Source organism: Manis javanica, chromosome 10 (assembly GCF_040802235.1).
Source record: "Manis javanica isolate MJ-LG chromosome 10, MJ_LKY, whole genome shotgun sequence".
Classification (NCBI taxonomy): Eukaryota; Metazoa; Chordata; class Mammalia; order Pholidota; family Manidae; genus Manis; species Manis javanica.
Window position 1 is genome coordinate 61,942,898 of NC_133165.1, and position 25,064 is coordinate 61,967,961.

At 39.8% G+C, this 25,064-nt stretch overlaps 1 protein-coding gene across 8 annotated transcripts in view; it reads left to right on the forward strand.

The window, feature by feature from the left end:
- The window catches only part of SRGAP1 (SLIT-ROBO Rho GTPase activating protein 1), a 280,779-nt gene extending 259,420 nt beyond the window's left edge, over positions 1-21,359 (forward strand). For all 8 annotated transcript variants that reach the window (XM_037007150.2, XM_037007145.2, XM_037007149.2 and 5 more), the window contains 5 exons: positions 306-385; positions 10,664-10,844; positions 11,936-12,070; positions 12,241-12,580; positions 16,385-21,359. In XM_037007150.2, coding sequence (XP_036863045.2) covers positions 306-385; positions 10,664-10,844; positions 11,936-12,070; positions 12,241-12,580; positions 16,385-16,762 — 1,114 coding nt within the window. In that variant the 3' untranslated portion in view covers positions 16,763-21,359. The remainder of the gene's footprint in view (positions 1-305; positions 386-10,663; positions 10,845-11,935; positions 12,071-12,240; positions 12,581-16,384) is intronic.
- The last annotated feature ends 3,705 nt before the right edge of the window (positions 21,360-25,064 follow it).

Sequence of the window (25,064 nt, forward strand, 5' to 3'; positions counted from 1 at the left end):
AGTATATCCATAGAGAGCAATCATATTCCACTAGAATTCAATAAATTTTCTTTTCTTTGGAAAAAATTACTTGTAATGCTTTTGATTTTCTACAAGTTAACTCTGTCTTTACAGAGTTGTAAAATAACATTTGTGTCAAAGATGAAGGGACAGAGACTCCATGGGACCAGATAATCCTTGGAGGCTCCAGTATTCCATTGAAAGGCTATCCAGTAACTCTTGCCGTTCCACCGTCATATATTATTTCCTTACAGTAGCTGTTGTTCAGCTTTGGCTTCATGTGCATTTCTGTCTCCGCTCCACAGCGACAGCCCGTACAGTGAGCACGGTACGTTGGAGGAAGTGGATCAGGATGCTGGTACAGAGCCCCACACGAGTGAAGACGGTATGCTCCTGTGCTCATGCTATTATAAAACTTGTCTTTATATCCATTGCTTTAGAATTGCTTATCTCAAAAATTCAGTAGATACAATAGAATATGAAATCTGTGTGAAGTGTGAGGAGCAAAATCACAATGAACAGCTGTGGCACCATTGCCTCCCTTACCCCCTTCTAACAACTATATGCTTGTGTTTTTCAATGGTTTATTGCTTCACTTTCTATTTTCTCAAACTTTCTATAAATGTATATATTTTTCATGGTCTTTGTCTACTCTTCATTATGTCCCTGAAATTCAGCCACACTGTTGCATACAGTTATACTCATTTTTCCACTGCATAATATTCCATTGCATTGATGTCTTGGTGATGAATATGGGAGATGTTTTCTATTTTGTGCCATTTAGAATAGTGCTATAACTTTTGAACAGGTGTCCTGCTGCAAATGTACAGGAGTTTCCCTAGGATATACACACTAAGGAGGAACATGTCTTTAACTTTACCACATACGGCCAAACTATTTTTCAAAATGGTTGTAGTGATATACACTCCCACCAGCAGTGTATCCACCTTTCAGTTACACACATTCATCAGCACTTGTTTTCTTTTTTTTTTTTTAATTTTTTATTAAGGTATGATTGATACAGACTCTTATGACGGTTTCACATGAAAAAACAATGTGGTTACTACATTTATCCATATTATCAAGTCCCCACCCATACCCCAATGCAGTCACTGTCCATCAGTGCAGCACGATGCCACAGATCCACTGTGTGCCTTCTCTGTGCTACACTGTTCTCCCTGTGACCCCCCCACACCATGTGTACTAAACATAATACCCTTCAATCCCCTTCTCCCTCCTTCTCCACCCGCCCTTCCACAGCCCTCCCCTTTGGTAACCACTAGTCCCTTCTTGAAGTCTCTGAGTCTGCTGCTATTTTGTTCCTTCAGTTTTGCTTCATTGTTATACTCCACAAATGAGGGAAATCTTTTGGCATTTGTCTTTTTCCACCTGGCTTATTTCACTGAGCATAAAGTGCTGCGATAAACATAGGGGTGCATATGTCTTTTTGAATCTGAGAAGTTGTATTCTTTGGGTAAATTCCAAGGAGTGGGATTCCTGGGTCAAATGGTATTTCTATTTTTAGTTTTTTGAGGAACCTCCATATTGCTTTCCACAATGGTTGAACTAGCTTACATTCCCACCAGCAGTGTACGAGGGTTCCCCTTTCTGTGCATCCTCGCCAGCATTTGTTGTTCTTAGTCTTTTTAATGCTGGCCATCTGTACTGGTGTGAGGTGATATCTCATTGTGGTTTTATTTTGCATTTCCCTGATGATTAGTGATGTGGAGCATCTTTTCATGTGTCTGTTGGCCATGTGAATTTCTTCTTTGGAGAACTGTCTCTTCATATCCTCTGCCCATTTGTTAATTGGATTATTTGCTTTTTGGGTGTTGAGGGGTGTAAGTTCTTTATATATTTTGGATGTTAGCCCCTTGTCAGACATATCATTTATAAATATATTCTCCCATACTGTAGGTTTTTTTCCCTTGCTTGAGGAGATGCGTTCAGGAAGAAGTTACTCATGCTTATATTCAGGAGATGTTTGCCTCTGTTGTCTTCTAAGAGTTTTATGGTTTCATGACTTACATTCAAGTCTTTGAACCATTTCAAGTTTACTTTTGTGCATGGGGTTAAACAATGATCCAGTTTCATTCTCTTGCATGTAGCTGTCCAGTTTTGCCAACACCAGCTGTTGAAGAGGCTGTCATTTCCCCATTGTATATCCATGGCTCCTTTATCGTATATTAATTGACCATATATGGTTGGATTTATATCAGGGATCTCTAGTCTGTTCCATTGGTCTATGGGTCTGTTCTTGTGCCAGTACCAAATTTTCTAGATTACTGTGCCTTTGTAGTAGAGCTTGAAGTTGGGAAGTAAGATTCCCCCCTGCTTTATTCTTCCTTCTTAGAATTGCTTTGGCTATTCGAGGTCTTTTGTGGTTCCATATGAATTTTAGAATGATTTCCTCTAGTTCATTGAAGAATGCTGTTGGTATGTTGATAGGGATTGCATTGAATCTATAGATTGGTTTAGGCAGGATGGCCATTTTGACAATATTAATTCTTCCTTTCCATGAGCACCGGATGTCTTTCCATTTATTGGTATCTTCTTTAAGTTCTCTTAAGAATGTCTTGTAGTTTTCAGGATATGTCTTTTACTTCCTTGGTTAGGTTTATTCCTAGGCATTTTATTCTTTTTGAGGCAATTATGAATGGAATTGTTTTCCTGATTTCTCTCTCTGTTAGTTCATTGTTAGTGTATAGGAAAGTCACAGTTTTCTGTGTGTTAATTTTGTATCCTGCAACTTTGCTGAATTCAGATATTATATTAGATCTAGTAGTTTTCAAGTGGATTCTTTAGGGTTTTTTATGTACAATATCATGGCATCTGCAAACAGGACAGTTTGACTTCTTCCTTGCCAATCTGGATGCCTTTTATTTCTTTGTGTTGTCTGATTGCCATGGCTAGGACCTCCAGTACTATGTTGAATATAAGTGGGGAGAGTGGGCATCCTTGTCTTTTTCCTGATCTTAAAGGAAAAGCTTTCAGCTTCTTGCTGTTAAGTATGATGTTGGCTGTGGGTTTGTCATATATGGCCTTTGTTATGTTGAGGTACTTGCCCTCTATACCCATTTTGTTGAGAGTCTTTATCATGAACTGATGTTGAATTTTGTCAAATGGTTTTTCAGCATCTGTGAAGATGATCATGTGGTTTTTGTCCCTCTTTTTGTTAATGTAGTGGATGATGTTGATGGATTTTCAAATGTTGTACCACCCTTGTATCCCTGGAATAAATCCTACTTGATCATGATGGATGATCTTCTTGATGTATTTTTTAATTTAGTTTGCTGATATTTTGTTGAATATTTTTGCATCTATGTTTATCAGGGATATTGGTCTGTAGTTTTGTTTTTTTGTGGTATCTTTGCCTGGTTTTGGTATTAGAGTGATGCTGGCCTCATAGAATGAGTTTGGAAGTATTCCCTCCTCTTCTATTTTTTGGAAAACTTTAAAGAGGATGGGTAGTGATAAAATTCAGCGGTGAAGCCATGTGGTCCAGGGATTTCATTCTCAGGTAGTTTTTGATTACCAGTTCAATTTCATTGCTTATAATTGGTCTGTTCAGATTTTCTGTTTCTTCCTTGGTCAGCCATGGAAGGTTGTATTTTTCTAGAAAGTTGGCCATTTCTTCTAGGTTATCCAGTTCGTTAGCATATAATTTTTCATAGTATTCTCTAATAATTCTTTATATTTCTGTGGTGTCCGTAGTGATTTTTCCTTTCTCATTTCTGATTCTGTTTATGTGTGTAGACTCTTTTTTTTCTTGATAAGTCTGGCTAGGAGTTTATATATTTTGTTTATTTTCTCAAAGAACCAGCTCTTGCTTTCACTTATTCTTTCTCTTGTTTTATTCTTCTCAATTTTATTTATTTATGCTCTAATCTTTATTATGTCCCTCCTTCTAGTGACTTTGGGCCTCATTTGTTCTTCTTTTTCTGGTTTGATTAATTGTGGGTTTAGACTGCTTATATGGGATTGTTCTTCTTTCCTGAGGTAGGCCTGTATTGGAATATACTTTCCACTTAGCACGGCCTTGGCTGCGTCCCACAGATTTTGCAAGTACTTGTTTTCATCAAATATTTTCACCTTTGCCATTATTGTCCGTGTGTAATGGTATCTCATTGTGAGTTTAATTTTCATTTCACTGATTACTTAATGAAGTTTTTTTAAATAAATGGCATATATTAAATATAAAATATATTATTTTATAATAAAATAAATAATAAATTTAATAGAAAATTGGGTGTAGAGAAGACCAACAGATCAGGAGATTATTGCCATTGAAAACATTCTTTGTTACTCACAATACCTAAGGGAAAGAGGCACCTCATGCCTTGGGCAGGGAGAATGCATGAAAGCACCAGTGTCCCTTAGGAAGCAGAGGAAGAGGGAGCAACTGGGCAAGAGCCTTTGTTGTGCTTCCCACAGGAAGGAACTGACAAGGCAGGATAAGCCAGTTTCGGATTGGCTAGTTTGAGTAACTCCAGCAGGCTCTGGGGCATAGGGGCTGTCTCTTGTTGTCTGGTATCTGGCCCTAAAGGTGGTAGCACAGGATGGTGGCCCAGAGTGTGAGGGCCCCCAAGAGGAGGTGTTTGGGGTGGAGTTTTAGACTGGTCTGTATTTTGAAAAGCTTACTCCAGGTGAGTTGTTTACTATCTCTAGGAATTTGCTAACTCTGGGAGGGATAGTGTCTCCACAGTCAGAAATGCCCCAGATGTCAAAATACAAAAAAAGAAAAACATGGTTCATACAGATACTAATTCTTATATATTTTGAATTCTTTTGTGAAATTCCCATTAAAGTCTTTGGCCCATTTAGAATTCATTTGCCCCACTATTAGTTTCTCTGGGTTTTTATTTATCCATTTATTTGTTTGTTTGGGCTTGGTTTAGTTTGCCTTATCTTTGGTTTTTTTCTTTTTTATGAGTTCTTTGTGGATCTGAATCAGACCTTTTATTGGGTATATGTTTTGCACCTATCTTCTGCTCTGTATCTTGTCTTTTACAAGCTTACCGTGTCTTTTGCTAAACGGAGTATCTTAATTTTAAAGGCGTTGAATTTATCAGTCGTGGTTGTTTCACTCTTTGTGTCCTTTAAGAAATCCTCCTGTGCCCTAAGGTAATGAAGGTAATTCTGCCATGTCTTCTTTTAAATCTTTGAGGTTTTGTTTTTCACAAATAGGTCTTTAGTCTACTGGCAATTTATTTGGAGGTATGGTGTGAGGTAGGGGTCTGTTTCTTTTTTATCCATACGGATGCACAATTGTCCCAGCATGAATTGTCTTTTCTCCACTGCTGCATACCTCTGACCTAAATCAAGTATCGTCTATGCAGGAGTCTGTTTCTGGGCTTTGTTCTTTTCCACTGGTCTGCTTGTTTATCCCTACACCACTATCTTTTAATAAATCTTATCATTTGGCAAATCAAGACCTCTGACTTTGTTCTTAACAATTCTTGGCCTCTTGCAATTTCATTTCAGCTTTAAACTCAGTTTTTTAAGTTCTTAGACAAAAAAAATCTAAAAATCTGCTGGGTTTTTTATTGTAGTTGCATGGATTCTACATATAATAATGTGGAGAGAATTGATAGTTTCATAATGTTCATTCATCCAATCCACAAACATACTTCTAGATGCTTAATGTCACCAATAAACTTTTATACTCTTCTCTGTAGAGATCATTTTTTTGTTTTCTAACTTCTTAAGTTTAGTGCTTAATATTACTTTTCAATACTTTTTTAATATGAACATATAAAGATATCAGTTTTCTCTTAGTATCTTTAGCAGTATATATGAGTCCTTTATTCTCTCTTCAGCTATGACTAATCTGCTTTAAGATTTTATTTCATTGGGTCTTTTATTTTTAATTTTTTTTCTATAAGTTCTGTTGTGGTTCACTTTCATATCTGTTACTTGGACATATTTTATATTCTTTTGCTCTTTATTACTAATATTTATCCTTTCCATTGTTTAGACGTATGTGTCTGTTCATTCTAATATCTGATGTCTTCCTGAATTTGTTTTTTGTCAGCTCTTGTTCATTGATTCTTATGTTGCAATGTGTTTTGTAAATTTTTTACATATTTCTTAGAATTCTGAGGAATTCCTTTAGGCTCAGTCAAAGGTAGATTTCTGCAGAGAGAGTTTTCATTTACTTCTATGTGGGGCACAACCAGCATGGAACCACATTGAATTTTTATCTTGAGGTTTTCCAGGCCCCCTAGGTATGTGGACTTAAACTGCAAAACTGTCTGAGGCTTGGAATTGTGGTTGGGATTCTCAAAGATAATTTATCCCAAGGTTTGACATAGATTGTTTCCTTAAGTTTATAGGTGGGAAGGAGTGGGGGGGTTCCAATTTACAGACAAGTTTAGAGGGCTAGCAGGGAGGCTGATTTCTAGAACTGGAAGTTCACTGTGACACTGAGAGTGTGATCTGTTGGTGGGGAGCAGGGCAGGGGTGGCTTGGATTTTCCCCTGAGCAGGCCCTGGACTTCATCTTTTGTGTAAAATGAAAGGTTAAGTTAACCAGTCAGGGAAAATGCCCTCAAGACACGCTGAGTCACATTTTCTAGTGCTTGCTTTACCTCTCTGGGTTCCCACTTTCATTGTGCTTTTGGTCTTTTGTATTCCTTACTGTCAGGATAGCTTATTAATGTAATTACAAAGATATTTTTTTTTGACTCAGCACTTTTAGTTGATTTCAGCAGGGGTTTGATCAAGGTGTCTAGTGTCCACCCTCTGCTAAAGAAGAAAGGAAGGAAGGAAGGGAGGGAAGGAGGAAGGGAGAGAGGGAAGGAAGGAAAGAAGGAGAGTTTGTGTTCTTAAAAGTAAGATGAATTGACAGTTTCAGAACTCGTTAGAAGAAATTCTTTAAAGTGAGAGCTCCTATTTCTGTGATGTTGATTTTGAAAGTCACTGAGCCCTACTTCTGCCACCACCCATTCTTTTGTCTTGAGTTTCTTTGTGTCTCTATCTGATTCATTCCTTTTTCATCAGTGACTTTTCTACATGTTTCCTTGCTTTCCCCAGTGGCAGGAAAAGCCCAGACAGAGCCCTAGCCTTCTCTCTTCCTCAACAGCAGTCTCACCATCTGTCAGTCGTTCTTACCTTTTGACTACAAAAGACAAGCTTTGCCAAGGGCTCTGTTTCAGATAACATTTTAGTCCTATCCACCTGACTTTGCTGAAAAGAAAAGCATTTGCTAGCAAAGGACAGATTCCCTTGCCCACAACCAGCCTCTGAAGTCCTGTAACTACATTAGCGAGAGTATTGATTATATTTTTGATCTCCCAGATATACTGTCAGGATAGCTTATTAATGTAATTACAAAGACATTTTTTTTTGACTCAGCACTTTTAGTTGATTTCAGCAGGGGTTTGATCAAGGTGTCTAGTGTCCACCCTCTGCTAAAGAAGAAAGGAAGATACTTTTCTCTAGTATCTCTAGAGAGAGTAGCTTTTATTTCTGAAGGAGAATCTGTCACGCAGGACAAAACCATCATCTGTAAGAGCAGTGGGTAACAGATCGAGGAAGGGAAGTGTCAGGGACAGCGATGTCCCAGAGAGAAAATATAATGTGCTAGCATTTTGTATAAAACTACAAGAAATGGAAATACAACATGTAATAGCACCAGGCAGTGGGAAAATCAGCTCAACTGAATTTGTTCTCCCTTTACCAACATTATAACAGCCATACAGGAAAATGTGATAGCAGCAGCATTCCACAAAGCCTCTGCAGGACCTAATGGACGTGGGACTCATATAGAGAGGGTCATGTGCATCACCACGCCCTGAGATTGATTTGCGCTGCACTGACTAGCCTAAGATGTGTATAAATAGCTTATTGATTGACACTTGACTGTGATATGACTCTCATGGGAGGAGAAAGAGTCAAAATAATAAAATTACTCAGAACTACTAGCTGACGTAGGAAGAGTACTGATAAAATGTGCTCCTGATTTTATCTGGCCATTCTTTCATAACCTCTCCACATTTGAATTCAATAAGCAGAGTCTGATAATCCTGTTGCTAGTTTTTTTTAAAACAAAAGGAAAAATTAATGAACACAGAGCATGATTATCAAATTATGATTTTAAAAATACATATATATATATGTTAAATAAGTCTTAAATAGCCATTGGCCAGCATTGACATGGATGATTGAATGGCATTAAAGAGCATTAATGGTTCTCTTGTCATTTCCCTTTGACAAGTATGCAAGCTATACACTATGTTATAGGCTGTTATCGTTCCTTTTTTGTTGTGGTTTTTTTTTTTCCAGTAAAAAGAAATTTGAATTACATGGGTGCATTCACATAGGAATCTGCAAATTAGATGTCATGAAAATCTTTTTAATAAATTGGCATGTGTGTCTTCATTCATCCATAGATATGATTATTTGTGTCTCCTAAAGCATGGACATGTTTATCTCTCTCCCCCAGGGACAACTGGGGTAAAAAAATTGGGTATCTGTCATCTCAGATCAACCAGGATTTATTCTGTATCTGCCAGTTTAAAACAAACTATAAAGTTGGTCTCTTTGAATATAAAGTTATATTCTCTCCTCTATGAAGCAGACTTGTATATATTGAATAAAGCTACTATTCCTATTATTTTAATAAACGAAGTATAATTTTAGGTGGGAATACCAGATCAATAAATAACATATGATCTGAAAGTTAGAGTCAGTTGTTCAGAACTTAAACTGTTGTTTTAAAATTATTTTTCACCTACTTTGCTGAGAAGTATGTACTACATGCAGACTATAATGTTGTGGTTGTACAATATGAAATATTATTTACCTTAAACATTAGTCACTAGCAAAAAGATAGGGCTTTTTTTTTAATGTGTAGCTGAAAGTCACTCACATCTTCATATGAAGTAAAAACCTAAGCTTTTTCACTGTTTGTTGATGTTTATGCTTTTACCTTGCATGTCCTAGAGAATGTTTGAATTTATCAAGTGAGAAAGAAGCTTAGCTGGCTACCCAGTGATTTCTTGTGCAGTTATTCCATCTAAGTATGACAGATACCAAAAATACTGCAGTAAACTTTGGGAAAAAGTAGTCTTTTAAATGAGAAAGTTTGTTACGAAGTGAAGTAAAAGACAGTTTCCTGAAAAACTATTTGACGCATAGGAAGGTTTTAATCTACTTTATGTGCATGTATCCTGTAGAGTATTGGGAAACTAACACGGGCCCCGTTTTTAGCAAATGAGTTGCTGCCGATTGTACAGATTTATTTCTCTGAGCACATAGGTTTCTCAAAGTATATGCCACTTACGTTGGCCCTTTTCAGGTCAGTTTATTATTGATTAAACATGTATTTGTCTGTTCTCCATAGCAGGGATGAGGTGATGGTGGGAGGCAGGAGGGAAGATCCTAAGGCCCCAAACTGGAGGGCGTTTTGCAACATGCAGATTACAGAAAGCACCTCGTGCGGTTGTTTTGCTTAGTTTGTCCTCTTATTTGCCTTCACTGTTTGTGGTAGAATAAGGTCAGAGCTGAAACTCCAATTCTAGACCCAGAGTTCAGTATCTTAATTTTTGACTTTTCACTTTGAGATCATTATAGTAAGAAGTAATACAGAGAGAGCCTATGATATCACAGCCTGGAAACGGATGCTGAGCAATCCATCTGCCTGTTCACGTCTGGCCAGTTTTACACACCCTCCTTGGTGTGTGTGTTTACTTAATTCTATACAGTATTATCGCGTATAGATTTCTGTGACCACATAGTTATGACAGAAAACAGTTCCCTCACGAGGATCCTTTGTGCTACTCTTACAGAGCTGTAGCCATTTCCTTCTGTCACCGCCCCCACCCCAGTCTGGCAACCACTAGTCTAGTCTCCATCTCGATTAGTACATCATTTCAAGCATGCCATATAAATTGAATCATACAGTATGTAATCTTTTGAGACTGGCATTTTTTACTCACTGTAATTCCCTCGAATATCTTTTGATCACTAGAAAATATGATTTTTTAATGTGTTCTTTTAATTTGGGTACAGGATGGTCTAAGATACGTTTGCTTCATAGATAACATCCCAGATTTGTTACTGATACTAGCAGAAACAAAGTTGTCTCTACTGCTGATGGTAATGTGAAGATTTGATAGTGTAAAGTACATGAGGAAATCAAATGTACTCAAATAGTATTTAATGTGGTGCCTTTTATATATTTGATATTTTTTAAACAAGCAAATAAAGCTCAAACTTCCTAGTTTTCTGGGATAGTGATTTTTTCCATGTTATAAATGGTATTAACATGTTGCAAGGGAACCCCATCAATGTCAAGATAATATGGTAGCAATTGTGGAGGATATTACAACCCAAGAAGAGATCTTATATATCATATTGCAAACATTTTAAGTATTTTTTATTAGATTGTCATTCTATCTCTAGTAAGAGGCTGTGGAAATTAAGACCTACTATTCAGTTTTTCTTTGCCTGAAATACTGATGACAGCAAGAGAATGTTTTTCTAAATCTCATTTAACAGCCTTTTTTTCGCCAGTCCGGGTGATTTGTTTATCCCATTGTTCACTCTGGATATTAAAATGGCCTTGTTTATTTCTAAGGCCTCATATAAACCTTTCAGAAAGCATATCATGCCTTCCTAGCATCTGGGTCCCTCACCCTTTTCTGGTGTGTTCTCTGCAGAGTGTGAGCCAATAGAAGCAATAGCTAAGTTTGACTATGTTGGGCGATCAGCCAGAGAACTGTCCTTCAAGAAGGGAGCCTCGCTGCTGTTGTACCACCGCGCGTCCGAGGACTGGTGGGAAGGACGGCACAACGGGATTGATGGGCTCGTGCCGCACCAGTACATAGTTGTGCAGGACCTGTGAGTAGTCCATCCTGGCTCCGATGGCCAGATACCTCCCAGCAGAGGACTCCAGCCATTGTTCTCAAACTGACCTGGGTCTGGGGAGAAAAGAGCGGGCGGGATTACAGAGCTAAAACTGCCAAGTTGGGCACTTCTTCACCTTGCTGATGAGTCTTTGTCACCAGGACCTCAGGGTCAGCAGGTTTTCATTTCCCAAACTCTTCTAGAAGGTCTTCGAGCAAAGGCTAGTGAGAGAAGCCTGTTGAAGCTTTCAGGTTCTTAGAAAAATAACCTATGCAGAGAATAGCCTTAAGAGCTGAAGGGATGCTAATTCCCAAATCAGTGGCGCTCTTCTCTTGGTATCTGGCTAGTGTTTTTTCAATTCCAGATTCCCTAGAGGGAGGATACCGACCTGAAGTCTAAAGAGAATCATCTCCAGTCCAGGCCTTTTTTTTTTTTTTTTTGGTTTACTGATGAGAAAGTTCTGATTTCAAAAATATTTACAGATGGGAAGATTGTCTTATTATATTAAGTGAAAGAAAACAGGTTACCAGATAATATGTATGATATGATCCCTATTTTTGTCAATACAATATTCATAGTGCAGCACCAATTTAAGAGCAGTTTTTTAAGGAAAACAGAAATATGCCACGTAAAATGTATACACTGATTAGATTACTCGGCCTAATTTTACATGCAAGAAAATGGGCATCTCAGAATCCCAGAAATATCATGTGTGTATATACAGACATGTAGTCATATATTTATAGTACATAAACTATAAGTATCTATAGTATAAATACCACACCTATATATGCACATACTCATCAATATGTATCCCATGCACAGAAAGAAAGTGTAGAAGGATATATGCCAAAATACTTACAGCAGTTATCTCTGGGTGTTATTGTATATTATGGGTAATTGTTACTTCACTCTTTTTTGTATATCTGAATTTTCCAACATATCTGCAATAAAATTATATTGTTTTTATAATAAAAAAAAAAGTTATGTTCATAAGAGAAAGATGTATGCACATAAATGCCATCAGTAATTTCTTTGTCCCTCATCATATCACAAAGACCCACGCTCAATGCCCCCTGTTTCAGGGATGATACATTTTCAGACACTCTGAGCCAAAAAGCTGACAGTGAGGCCAGCAGCGGACCAGTCACTGAAGACAAGTCTTCATCCAAGGACATGAACTCGCCAACAGACCGGCATCCGGATGGCTGTTTAGCCAGGTAAGTGGAGTCTACCTGTAGTCGGGTTCCCGAACCTCCACTTTTCTGGGGCTGTGAGAAGCCATGCTCCCTGCAGCCTTGCAGTATTACCAATTACCAAGTGTGATAAGCTTACCAATTTTCTCTCTCTCTCTCTCTCTCTCTCTCTCTCTCTCTCTCTGCACATCCAGACAAAGAAAAAGAGGAGAGCCACCCCCTCCTGTAAGGCGCCCTGGCAGGACCAGTGATGGCCATTGCCCCCTCCACCCTCCACACATTCTTTCCAACTCCTCAGTTGACCTGGGGTCCCCAAGCCTGGCCAGTCACCCCCGGGGCCTGCTGCAGAACCGAGGCCTCAACAGTGACAGTCCTGAGAGGAGGCGCCGGCCAGGCCATGGCAGTCTGACCAACATCAGCCGGCACGACTCCCTCAAGAAGATCGACAGCCCTCCCATTAGAAGGTCCACGTCATCAGGGCAGTACTCAGGCTTCAATGACCACAAGCCACTGGACCCAGAGACGATTGCTCAGGTAGATGCCTTAGTGGAAGGCTCAGTACGTGATGTGATGAAGGAGGTGTAACAGGGTTTACTTTCTGTAGCCAAATTTGTTTGTATAGAACCAACTAATGAAAACATCGAGGAAATTAGCCCATTCTTTAAGGCCTGACTATAGGTCTCTTTTTGAAAAACCATCTGCTACTCTAAGGACCAAGTGTATTAGGTCAATATTGTTTTAAACAGAGACATGGCAGAAGGTAGGACCCAGAGTATTCAAATGCCTCATTACTACACAGCCAGGAAAATTCTGAAAGGAACAGTGAGGAAGGTGTACCCTACCAGCCCCAAATGCATGCTAAAGACAGTACACAAACATATTGATGGGACCGAATGGAGAGCCCAGAAATGGAAAAACGTAGTATCTGATAAAGATGACACTTTCAACTGAGGAAATGATGAACTAGCCAATAAATAATATGAGAAATAGTGGTGAGCCATTTGAAGAACAACAGCAAGTCTGGATCTTTGTCAGTCCTGAATGCATACATGTCTTCACTTCCCAACAGTTCCTGCAGAAAAGGACCTTGTAGTTTTTTTTCTAATAATGAGAATGGACAGAGTGAAAGTAAAACAGTATTAATGGATTTTTCCCATCCTTCTACCATTTTTCCCTCAAGTTCTTTTTGCAGCAGAAGCCATCAGGAAATATGTGTATCATCTATGACAAAAGAGGTGAAAACAGATCCAGGGCTTGCCATTTGAGTAATCTAAAGCATCTTCTGGCTGTCACTGAAGCTTAAAAATGGACTAGATTGATCAAAACAGAAAGTGAATGAGAAATGAAAGAAACAAACTTGGTAAAGCATTAAAATGGATTCTTTCTAATAAAAAGCACCCAAGGAAACTTGCACTGCACTGATATGACAAATTTCCAAGCTATTTTCTGTGTCCCAAACTAAAGAGAATTTTGGATAGCAAATTAGATCGTGAGGAGTTTCATGTGTTTTAAAAATTAAACCAATTTTAAGTGTACAACAGTTTCTCAGCAAAAATCAAAAACTTTTTATCTTTTTGGTTTTCTCTATTTCACAATACTATGCAGGGCCCTTTGAGGCCTATTTAGAACCAGTGATATTCAACTACAGCCGAATTTAACGATTTGCAAAATCCATAACATCACTGCTTAAAAAAAGTATGTGAAACATGATTTAGGGTGGAGAGAGAGGGAATTAGGAGTTTGAAGGTAGGAAGGCATAATAAGGTCTGTTTGCTTCTAAAACCAGGAAATCTTTTAATTGTAAATCATAAAAACAAAAACTTAAACAGATAAACCAGGCTCAGCACATTCTCTAGGGCAAATACTTGTAAAATAATCCATATGTTTAGCATCAAATGGAAGTCACATATGAAAATAATCACTTGAAAAGTGATGTCAGCCTCACAGAATGGCTTCCAGCTGTGTCCTTTATTTATCTTTCCATCTCTCCTCTTCAGATTTTCCCAGGAGGGCAAGTAATCCTGCTCTCATGGTGTTCATACAAAAAACGTGCCAGTTCTTTTATTAAACAAATCAGTGGAATCCCTGATGCAGCTTGTGTAAGAACTACAATATCCATATGTGACCATCATGTCTTGGTTTAATCGTTTAGCGAACTTTTGTTAAACACTGTACGCCAGGTCCTGCTCTAGGCCTTATGGGTGCAGTTAAATCAATAGCCAGCTGCTGCCTGAAGGCATTTCCAGTCCAGTGAGGGAGACGGATATGGAAATCAGTTACTCTCATGCAGAACCCCAAATTTATGCTCCAGGTGAGTAGAAAGAAGCTCTGGGAATGTAGAGCAAAGTCATATCAATCTGAGCAGGGCAGCTGTTCTTGCCCACCCTCCCACATGCTCCACCTTTTGTATATGGGCGTATAACATAAAATTTACCATGTTCATCATTTTTTACTTTGTGTTTCAGTAAAATATATTCACATTTTTGTGAAACAGGTCTCCAGAACTTTTCCATCTTGCAAAACTGAAACTGTATGTCCATTGAAGGACAACTCCCCTTTCCCCAACTTTCCCCAGTGCCTGGCCATCACCATCCTGCTTTCAGCTTCTAGGAATGTGACTATCTCATATAAGTGGAAATATGCAGTATTTGTCTTTTTCTGACTGGCTTATTTCAGTTAATGTCCTCAAGATTTATTCCATGTTGTAGCATCTGGCAAGATTGCCTTCCTTTTCAAAGCTGAATAATATTCCATTGAACAGACCACATTTTGCTTATCTATTCATCTGTCAAGGGCGCGCACTCCACCTGTGTGAAACAAACATTTTGTAATTCCCCCTTTACTATCTGAAATAAAGTGATAGGTGATATACCTAATTTGAAAAAACAGATAAAGTTCTAAATATATAAAGGAAAAATAAAAGGAAATACATACTAAAATAAATGTAGCTCAGTTAATGCTTGAGTATATTAGATGACCAAGGCATAAGATGCTTGCACTTACATGTAGAATTACCATAAAGACAATTAAAATGCACATCGATAGGAAGAATACTAAGTTCATCAGTCTTAAATTCCATAAAAGATGTTCCCATGAGTGATGTGATTGTCTAAAATGGCAGACAATGCTCGGTCATACAGTTCTAATCAAAACAAAGCATAACTTACATGATAGCTGCAGCCCTAGGAAACTTCACACCATGAAAAAAAATACTTTGTGTCTATATATAAAAAAGAAGTTAGCGTCTAGCTCAGATTATTATAAACAAGATTCTCACCTGCATAAGTATCTGAAGGACATTCAGAAGTTAAACAGGATGCAGGACAAAGCATTTATATAAACTATCCAGAACACTTGCAAGGTATCTAGTATGTATGGCCCCTGCTTACCAAATGCCAATAATGCCACCCCATTATTGTGACATTTAAAAATACATACACCCTTGTGCAATAGAAAAACAAGGCAAAACAAAGTGACCAAAATAGCAGTAGATGCGTAGACAGTGAGAAGTGACTTGGGATTACCATGGGGGATGGGTTGGGGTGAGTGGGGAAGGGGAGGGGGAGGAAGATAAAGTGTCACAGAAATTCTCAATCATAATATAAGTTGGTGGTGGGGATGGTAGTACAGCATGGAGAATATAGCCAATGATTCTCTAACATCTTCCTATATTGACAGGTAGTAACTACACTAGTGGGGGTGAGGATTTAAGAATATGTGTAACTGTTGGACCACTGTGTTGTATTCTTGAAACCAGTATAAGATTGTGTATCAGTGATACTTCAATAAAAAAAGTTATACCCTATATTACAAAAATGACCCCATGGGGCATTACTGCTTCTGTTGACATCCACTGACAAGAACTCAGGGGAAGGCTTAAGTTAAGTTTTGTAGAACTGCTAGGAGTTCGTGAAGTCTATAGTAAGTGCTCAAAAACTGTTTGTTGAATGAATGAAAGAAAGCTGATTTTTCATTCCTCTTCACATTTATTTCTTGTGAAATTGTTGCAGTATCTAAGTTTCAGCCTTTACTGTATGTTGAAATAGAGTTATTTGTAGTAAGTCCACTTATAAGGTAGAAACCACTAGAAGACTCCCTAGTGCCTTAGAATGGAACGTGTCTGATGTATGGCTCCATGAGCTATTGCATCTTGGTCTCCAGAATGTTCGGAGATAGTTGTGTGATACAGCATTATGTTGATACATTCTACAGCCTATGGAATTAAAACATTCATGCTTTTTGCTGGCCTGTTATCTTTGAGATGAAGGAGATAGGTTTCTATACATCAGTGTTAATTACCTGTCTCTCCTGTCTTTCTCTCTGGTTATTTTCCAACAGGATATCGAAGAGACGATGAACACTGCTTTGAATGAGCTCCGAGAACTGGAGAGACAGAGTACAGCAAAGCATGCCCCCGATGTGGTGCTGGACACCTTAGAACAAGTGAAAAACTCTCCCACCCCAGCCACTTCCACTGAGTCTCTCAGCCCTTTGCACAACGTTGCCCTCAGGAGCTCGGAGCCTCAGATTCGACGTAGCACTAGCTCCTCCAGTGACACAATGAGTACTTTCAAGCCTTTGGTGGCACCCAGAATGGGCGTGCAGCTGAAGCCCCCAGCCCTTCGGCCGAAACCTGCTGTTCTTCCAAAAACAAACCCAACCGTAGGACCCGCTGCCCCTGCCCAGGCTCCCACAGACAAGTCTTGCACAATGTGAAATCCAGCAGAGCAAGGTCATACGGGGAGGTGATTAAAAGAGAATGCGGATTAGTGACAAAAGTCAGTGATCCATAACTTTCCTTAGTTTCGTGCTTATAACTGGAGATCTTCTGGCTTTTCTATGTTCTCAAATGTAACATCTTGAGATTAGCTAAGTTAACATGGGCATTTGTATTTTGTAATTTCTTCTTTTTTTAAATAACTGGACATATGTCATTTTTAAGAATACTTAGACTTGAAAATCCAATGCTGCACCACTCACCCCGGAGGCCACCCTGCTCTGCTCTCCACCCCCAGAGTGTGTCAGGTGTAGCATAGCTCGACCGAGTCAGAAGTGTCTGGCTCCCAAGGCATGAGAAGCTGAGTCCCAGGCCTTGGAATATAAGCAGTGTTGCTCTGTGGCACTAGGGGGGATGGCTGCAAGGTGGTAACGGCATTGTTTGGTAGCTGACAGCACATCTGATCCCATGCTGTGGGCCAGGGTCCAGCTCAGGCTAAACATTTGCAGTTACCACAGTGGGATGGATGGTCCGCGTGGGACTTGCAGACCTTCGCCTGAATGAGTTGGATGGTGGCCTCTTTCATAATGTTACTTACCTGGGTCCAGGCTGAAGGCCTAGTGGAAAGAGGTAGAGCCTCTGCTGTGACAGCTTGAACTGAAACTGGGAAAGGAGAAACAGACGGTCCCCAGAGCTAGTGTTGTGACTCCTTCCGAGAGTCGGACCAGGCCCCGAAAGATTTCCAAAGCCATTCCCTGCATTCACAAAGGACTAGAGCAGCCACATTTCAAAGACATTCTGCTTACACTCCTCCATAATTCCTTCACAGATCTGTTGTTAATAACTGCCTAGAAAATGCTGCTAGCTCCCCTAGATCCCAGTGCTCTCTGTGGAAATGGACGGAGCAAGCAGCACCCAGCCCGGGGTTTACTCAGCCTTCTCTCCCCCTGACTCAGTGACGGTGGTTCCTTTAAATGCACTGCAGAGGCCTGATAATGCTAAATCGAATCCCCAGCTCTCCTCTCCGTTTGCCTCTTTGAGCCAAACTAGAACTGGCTGTGGTGCTGGCCAGAGTGGGAAGATTAGCTCATGGTTCCAAGAGAGCCCCTCCCAATTCTACACCCTAGAACCATGACCTTTTTCTTTTTTTTCATGTGGTCTCTATATACAGGTGAGCTCCATTAGGGACCCTCTTTCTCTGACATCCAAACAGATAGACAATTTTTCTTTTTCCCATATTTATATTTTCCCTCTATCTTAAAAAGATGGCTTTGGATTCTGTTGTTTTTACTAAGGTACAAATCACCACTGTCCTACCAGCAGCAGTTTATATCTGCAAACCTGTAAGCGTTTTTCTACTATATCATTGAACTTACTAATGAAGAGCTTTTTTTTTTTTTTTAAGAAAAATAGATGACTCAGAACTAGTCTCTCTGGACCACTGTTGATTGCCTTCTAGGTATGGTTTCAAACTGGCAGCCAATTTCATGCCCATGTGAGAGTTTTACAGCATGGACTTTAACTTACCAATCCATTGGTGAATGCATCATGCAAAATGAGGGTCTACTAAAAATCAAGATCGTTACTTTGATCTCTACCTCCCGTTTGCCAATCTAATCCTAATGCAGAGAGAGATTAAATCAATGAGAGATTGTTGTTACCTTTCAAAGTTAACACTGCTGGTTGCTTACCTGCAGCCGAAATTCATAAATGGATTGACTAAGGAAAACACTGGTCAAGTATTGCCATATATGGTAAACTTTTAAACCTCTGAGTTTTCTAAGCCATCCTTTTTGCCAATTTTGAAAAAGATGCCCAACTCAGCATCTTGTCCAACCCCTCATCATTTCTCTCGAGCTTCAGAAGTCCTTCAGTTGAATAGCATGGAGACTCAGCCAGAGCTAAGCTCTGAGAGGCATTTAAGCCTTGTAAACAATCTCCCAAATTCCCTAGGAAACTTTAACTTTCCTAAATTACCTCCCAGTTCTTTCCCAATTGTACTTCGATTTCTAATTCTCTATGACTAAATGGGGAAACAGAACCAGAAATAAAGGTGGAAGTAATGGGGGCGGGAACTTTAAATCTTTTAGAAAGTAAATAAGGATTCTTAAAAGCTATTTTCCATCTTTGATGGAAGAGTAAGATGTTAACAGGGCATAACAAGGTCAGAGGTGTTAAAATTTATATAATAATTTGTTGGTGGGGTCAGGGAATCTTTAACGAGCTTTAACGTTAGTGTTTCAGATCTCACTCCTGCAAGCGCATTTCTTCAGGCTTGTCGCTGGTAATCCTCCCGTGTGTCCGGTCTTTGGTGTTTACACCTGCAATGGAATGAGAACTGCCTTCCTACACCAGATCAGGACTGCCGCCTTGAGTGGCTGAGGACATGCTGCTCTAGCCCCTCAGAGCCTCAAAGGCTGCACCTTATTCCAAGAAACAGCTTCTAACGCCTTCCCGTTAATCCTTACTTTACTTGTCTCTATTCTCTCTGTTTTCTCCCTTTCCCCCTGTTGTAATGCTGAGACTTTCTTTTTCCAATTCCCATGAAGGATGTTACCTCAGAATGAGTACTCAGTAAGGACTCGCCTGTCCTTAGTCTTTAGGTTCCAGGGATGAGACAAGGTGGCCACTTCACAAAGGATCCAAAATGACACCCAGTAAGCTCCATAAAAGCTTCAGCCTCTGAGAGGATTCGCCTGGTACATGCCTTCTTTACAGCCATAGGTATAGCATGCAGTGGGGAGACGGGAAGGTACAACGAGTGGGGAAAGGAGAGAAAATGAGTCCTTAAGATGTTATGGCCCCAGTTTCAAGGATCTTGTCATTCCTTGTGCACAGTTTGGGAAGGTGATCAATCTGATGGTGGGTAAATGATGGTTCTACAAAAGTCACCTGACTCCATTTACACAAGAATATGCATTCAAAGCTGCTACACCTCTATGTCCATATCCCATTCTTAGAACTCATTGAAGTAGGTTTACCAAGTTGATCCTTTTTTTGGTTTGGGTGGGGATGTTGGCAGTGGGTTATTAGGATAGAGAGAAAGATACTTAGTACACATTTTCTGATGCATATTCTATAAGTTGTTTCAACCTGTTCAATAGCCCACTGTAGAGCACCATATTCAGGTTCAGTGTCAACACCATTGCTGCAATTGTTTTGCACATTTTCACACAATGTAACGCTGACTTCTGTGCCCCTGGAGCTCTACATAGATGGATTTACAGCAGAGTCCCACTTAATCAACTGCAGTGAATGGGAACAGTTATCAATGGATAAAGAGTTGCAAGGATTAAACTATCAATTAAGAGTTTTCTGTCTTTGTACACTTGCTATTTCCAAAATAAGACTTGTAGTAAAGCAGGGATGGTTGTGGTCTCCTCAGCACTTCGGAATGACAGCCTCTGAAACCCAGCATTAGAGTGTACGGATCTGTTGAGGGGTCTAGAAGACCTCAGATGTGAAATGACCTTCATTTATTTCTGACCACAGTAGTGAGAGGCCCTGAATGCAAGAAAAGCACTTGGGACTGAGTCTTGTTCTGAGTTACCCACCGCAAAGACCCCAAGCCAGGGAGCAGCTTAGCAGTGAAGGCTCTACCCTTGTGTAAAAAAGCTCCCTCCTCCAAACCAAGCCCCCGCCCAGCCAAAGAGCCCTCCTCCAGCAGGGCTGGGCATCAGGCTGGGTCCTGGGTGATGCGTGGCACAGCTTCGTTCAGATTGGTAAAACAAACTGGAAATTGAGCTTTCACTTACCCTAGCACACTTAAAAAAAAAAAAAAGAAAAACCTCTGGTGTCCTGGAGCTGGGTACCTGTATCTTTAAATTATGTAGGGAAATTTGTATGTTTAATAATTGTACTGGATCCATAATGCTTATCTTAGAAACTGTAGTAAAAGAAAATATCTAAACCATGCGTTTGTGAATGCCCCCTTTAGAGCATTCATCCAAGTTCAGTGTGTAGTGTGATGGTTATTATAGACATTTAAAGTAGAGTAAGTGGCTGTGTAACAGGAGAGACTGCTATTAAACTAGGGGCTTAGGGGTAACTCCTGTCGCGTAATGAAATCAGTGTTGTCCTTTCCTGTGAGTTGATCAACTGCAGTACTGGTAGCCTCCTGCGTGTGACTGTTCCCTAATCGTGTCGATGTACATCTGTAGTATGTACACGTGAAAGTGCCTTTCTATTTTAGAGGAGTTTTAGCCTTGCTCTTTCCTTTTGCTCCCGCCCCCTGCTCTCTGCCTAGCCTCCCCCTGCGCCTGGCCGCGGTGCTCGGTGTCCCCCCCGTCTCGCCTCCCGGTCGGTCCTCAGACTGTCGCCTTCCTCGTGGCCGTGACCGTGCCTCTCCCGGCCCTCCGCCCCGCTGCTGCCTCGTGTTCGCCCCTCTGCGGCCTGACACCGCTCCCTCTTCCCTGAGGTGAGCAGAGAGGGGGATGCTTTTACACTTCTGGAAGAAAAGATGTTTTGTTAACCTGTTGTGGCAGTGCACTTTTATGTATAGTACTGTACATTTTGGTATGTACCATCCCAGGCTTCAGTATACAGTCAGGTCTGTTCTTCACGGTGTATCTTTATAATAAATAAGATAGTTCTGGCTGCCTTTGTCGATGTGGTTTTCTATGGTGTTCCATTCTTTTTCAAATCTCAATTTGCCGCCCACCCCCGGTCCCCGCATCGAGTTGCATTAAATAATGTGAAACTACCTTTTTTTAAAAAAATGTTTTTATCTCACTTTCATTTTTTTCTCACTTTCATTTTTGTGAATTTGAAAGGGAGTGTCCTCGTGCACAGGGCCTTGTCCGCGAAGCTAGGGTTTCTCAGAGGCATGATCTGGAGACCCCTGTGCAGTGGGGAGGAGGGATCGGGGCGGCGCAATCCTGAGCACTCCCCAGACTGAACTCTTCCCTCTGAGAAGGGCTCGGGCAGAGTAAACCTTGCAAAGCTGATCTTTTCTTGAGTAAATTGCAGTGCAGTCCCTGGGTATAGACTATTTTCGAATTCATGTATTGATATTATTTTTTAAGTATTTTCTGAGGTCTAGTAATGCATAATAGCTTTGTAAAACTATCAGCAATGTGCTGCATTATTGATGAGATGTGAAGTAAAAAAGATGACATGAATCCAGTGATAAAAACTTTATTGAAGTATGAAATACATATAAGAAAGTACACAGTGTGAGTTTTTCACAAAGTAACACTCATCATGTATCCACACCCAGATGAAGAAACAGTACATGTGTGTCAGCCTTGCCCAAGGGAGGCTTGTGCCTCTCCAGAGTTAATGCACCACGGTTTGGTTTTTGCCTGTCTTTCTAACATTCTTTAAATGGACTCATAGTATGTAGATCTTGTGTCTGGCTGCTGCTGATGAAATTTATGCTTGTGAGAGTTGTCCATGTTGTTACATGTAACAGTAGTTTAATTTTTTTCCATTTTTACTGCTGTATAGAATTCTGTTACATGAATATGCTTGATATTTTAGTATTTCCTCATTAAACTTTGGTATTGTATGCATAAATCTTTAAAAATGGACAAATGGGTTGGGGAGTACCTGTTAAATGTTTTTCCAAAATATGATGGAATGACATTGAACTAAGTCGCTGACTGGAAGGCCTACCTGAAAACATGTGGAGCCACTTTAGGACTGTAGAGTTGGATTTAGAGACCTGTGGAACAAATGCCCAGATGGGCTGTTCCAGGAGGGACCCCGCCACCCCGCATCTCCCTCACTGATACTGTGCTGCAGCTCTCCTGCGTGCTCCTGCCTCGTCATAGCCCTCGCTCCTGGAGTCGCCCCATGTGGGTGTGTATGAGTCAGTTCTCACTGTTAACACAGCAGCTCCCTGTAAAAATATCAGGAAGGCAGGAAAGGGGAGTTTTCTGGCTTCTGCCCTGGATGGTTGGGACTCCTCTAAGGTGGAAAATTCCCCACACTTGATCTAAAGCGCCAAAAAGTCCTAGAAAGCAAAACCTAATGCAAATTCCATTCCACTGGCCACATATCCCCATTTGGACTTTGGAATATGGTCAGTGTGCCTTTGGGAAATAATCATGGTACAGTTTTTCAATAGCCTTTATCTATAGGAGATAAAACACTGACCTCTATAACTTTTTTTAAAAAGTCATTTTATCGAGGTTAGTTCTCAAGAAGAGAGGCTGCAGAGCTGGGACTGGGCTGTCTATCAATGTGTGTGTGTGTGTGAGACAGAGACAGAGATGGCCCTCCTGGAGCCCTGAAACAACATGCTTTGTTCAGCGTTAATACCTGGAAGGAAGTTGAGGTGTGATTCACCATATCTCCAGCTCTAAGATATTTGCAGTTCAGTTCTGGAAGCCGGTGAGTACATTCTTCATACTCATCAGCTTTCTATCAGATGTGCTCCTGGGGGTGACTGGCATTCTTTTAGCCACTTGCGCGTGCAGCTGAAATAAGCCCTAATGATAAATTACCCTTTCCCCAATGATGCATGATGCTAATCTTTTGTCTTTAACATATCCAGAGAACATGGGGAATTTCTTGTGTAAAAATGTCCCTTGAAATAAAAGTAGATCATCGTGTCTGCAAGCTAAGGGCATGGGAGGCATCATCAATAGTCTGGTGGCATATGTGAAATTGTGCAATGATGTGATATTAACTAACTTGAAAATGAGGTTTGGGGTTCTAGGCCTTTGATGGACTGCATCCATTAAAAAAGAGCAACATGGTCAGGATTTGTAATAGAAGGTATGGCCTATGAGCCAAAGATTATTATTGCATTAGTAACTGAACATTAGCAGATGCATTTTGAGAAGAGGGGGAAGAAACTTTAAATAAGAAAAAATATATTATTTGATCCCAATTCAAACTCAGTTACTGGACTTCATAAATCACCAACTCGTGCCTCAATTTCCCAAACAAATAATCCACAGTGACATTTTAGTGTATTTTTTCTATCCTTACACTAGGCTTATTTTTGGCAGAGTTGAATTCTTATTCTGTATATAGTTGTATATCCTTGTTGGGTTTTTCTCCCAAGGCTCATAAAGCATTTCTTACAAACAAAAATTTAATACAAAAAAAATGTTTAATGGCAGCTAGTATATGAACATGCTACACTTGAATCATTTTCTTACTGAGTGAGCTTGTTTGTAGGCTTCATTTTTTCAATTGAATATTACATTGTAGTGAGCAACTCTCTACATAATCAGTCTGCATTTTGGATCATTAATTTAACACTGACTCCAAAAAGTGAAATGACTGAATCAGCGGACAGAGCATCTCAAAGGCTCATGATAAATATTGACAACCTGTTTTCCAGAAAGAGTGCACAAATTTACACTGGTGTCAGCAATGTGAAAGTGTACACAGTACAGGCTTAAAATGTTGTCATTTGTTGCTTAGCCAATGTAATAGGTAAATGATAGGTTCAATCTGAATTCTTGGCAGTCTTTGTTAAAATGCACACCCGTGTTTCCAGAGTGGAAATACTCACTTCTTTGTCCTAAATCTCAGGTATCTGTCTCCCTATGGTTTCAGCAGAACATCAGTGGAGATTTTCCTCAGCACCTAAACTCAACAGACCCAAACCCTAAAATCACTTTCTTTCATTCCAAAACATCCTGCACCCCCATATCCAATCTCTTTTACTGACTAATCTCTCCTTTAACATTATTCTATGTTCTATTCCTTTTTGCCTCAGCTATTGCAGTAGCCTTCTAGAGAGCTTTCCGGGGTCCCTTGTCTCCCCTTTGCAATAATTATCCACACTCCTGTTATTCATCTTTCTTAAAAAGCAAAACAAAAAAATTAGCACTTTATTTTAAACATGTTGTTTTAAGTATGTTAATAGTTAACCATCCTTTTTGCCCACAATGACAAATGTTTACGGAATAAATAAAACACTTGACCAAAAGGAATAGTAGAATGGCCATCCATAATAGCTCATGAATTTCCCCTTGGAAAAAGAAAAGCTGTAAGATGGGTTGTTTAGAATGGGATTTATCAATAAGGGAAAAAACAGGAAGCTTCACAGCCAGAGAAACCAGTATCCCCAGTGATCTATGTGGCGAGTTTCAAATGTATCTGATTATGTGCTGAGGATAATCACCTCTGGGCTCTGGGAATAATTTACATTAAATAGATGAAATTTCAAATAGGAATTCATCTGTGGGTCAAATGCAGGTTGCGAGTTTAAAAAATCTACTGGACTTGAGAAATATGTTTAGAAAGAAGATACTATAACTGAGTCTTGACAAAGCAGGATGAGGGGGGAAAGTTCTATAAAATAACTACCAGGAGTTCTAGACATGGAATTACTGGTCT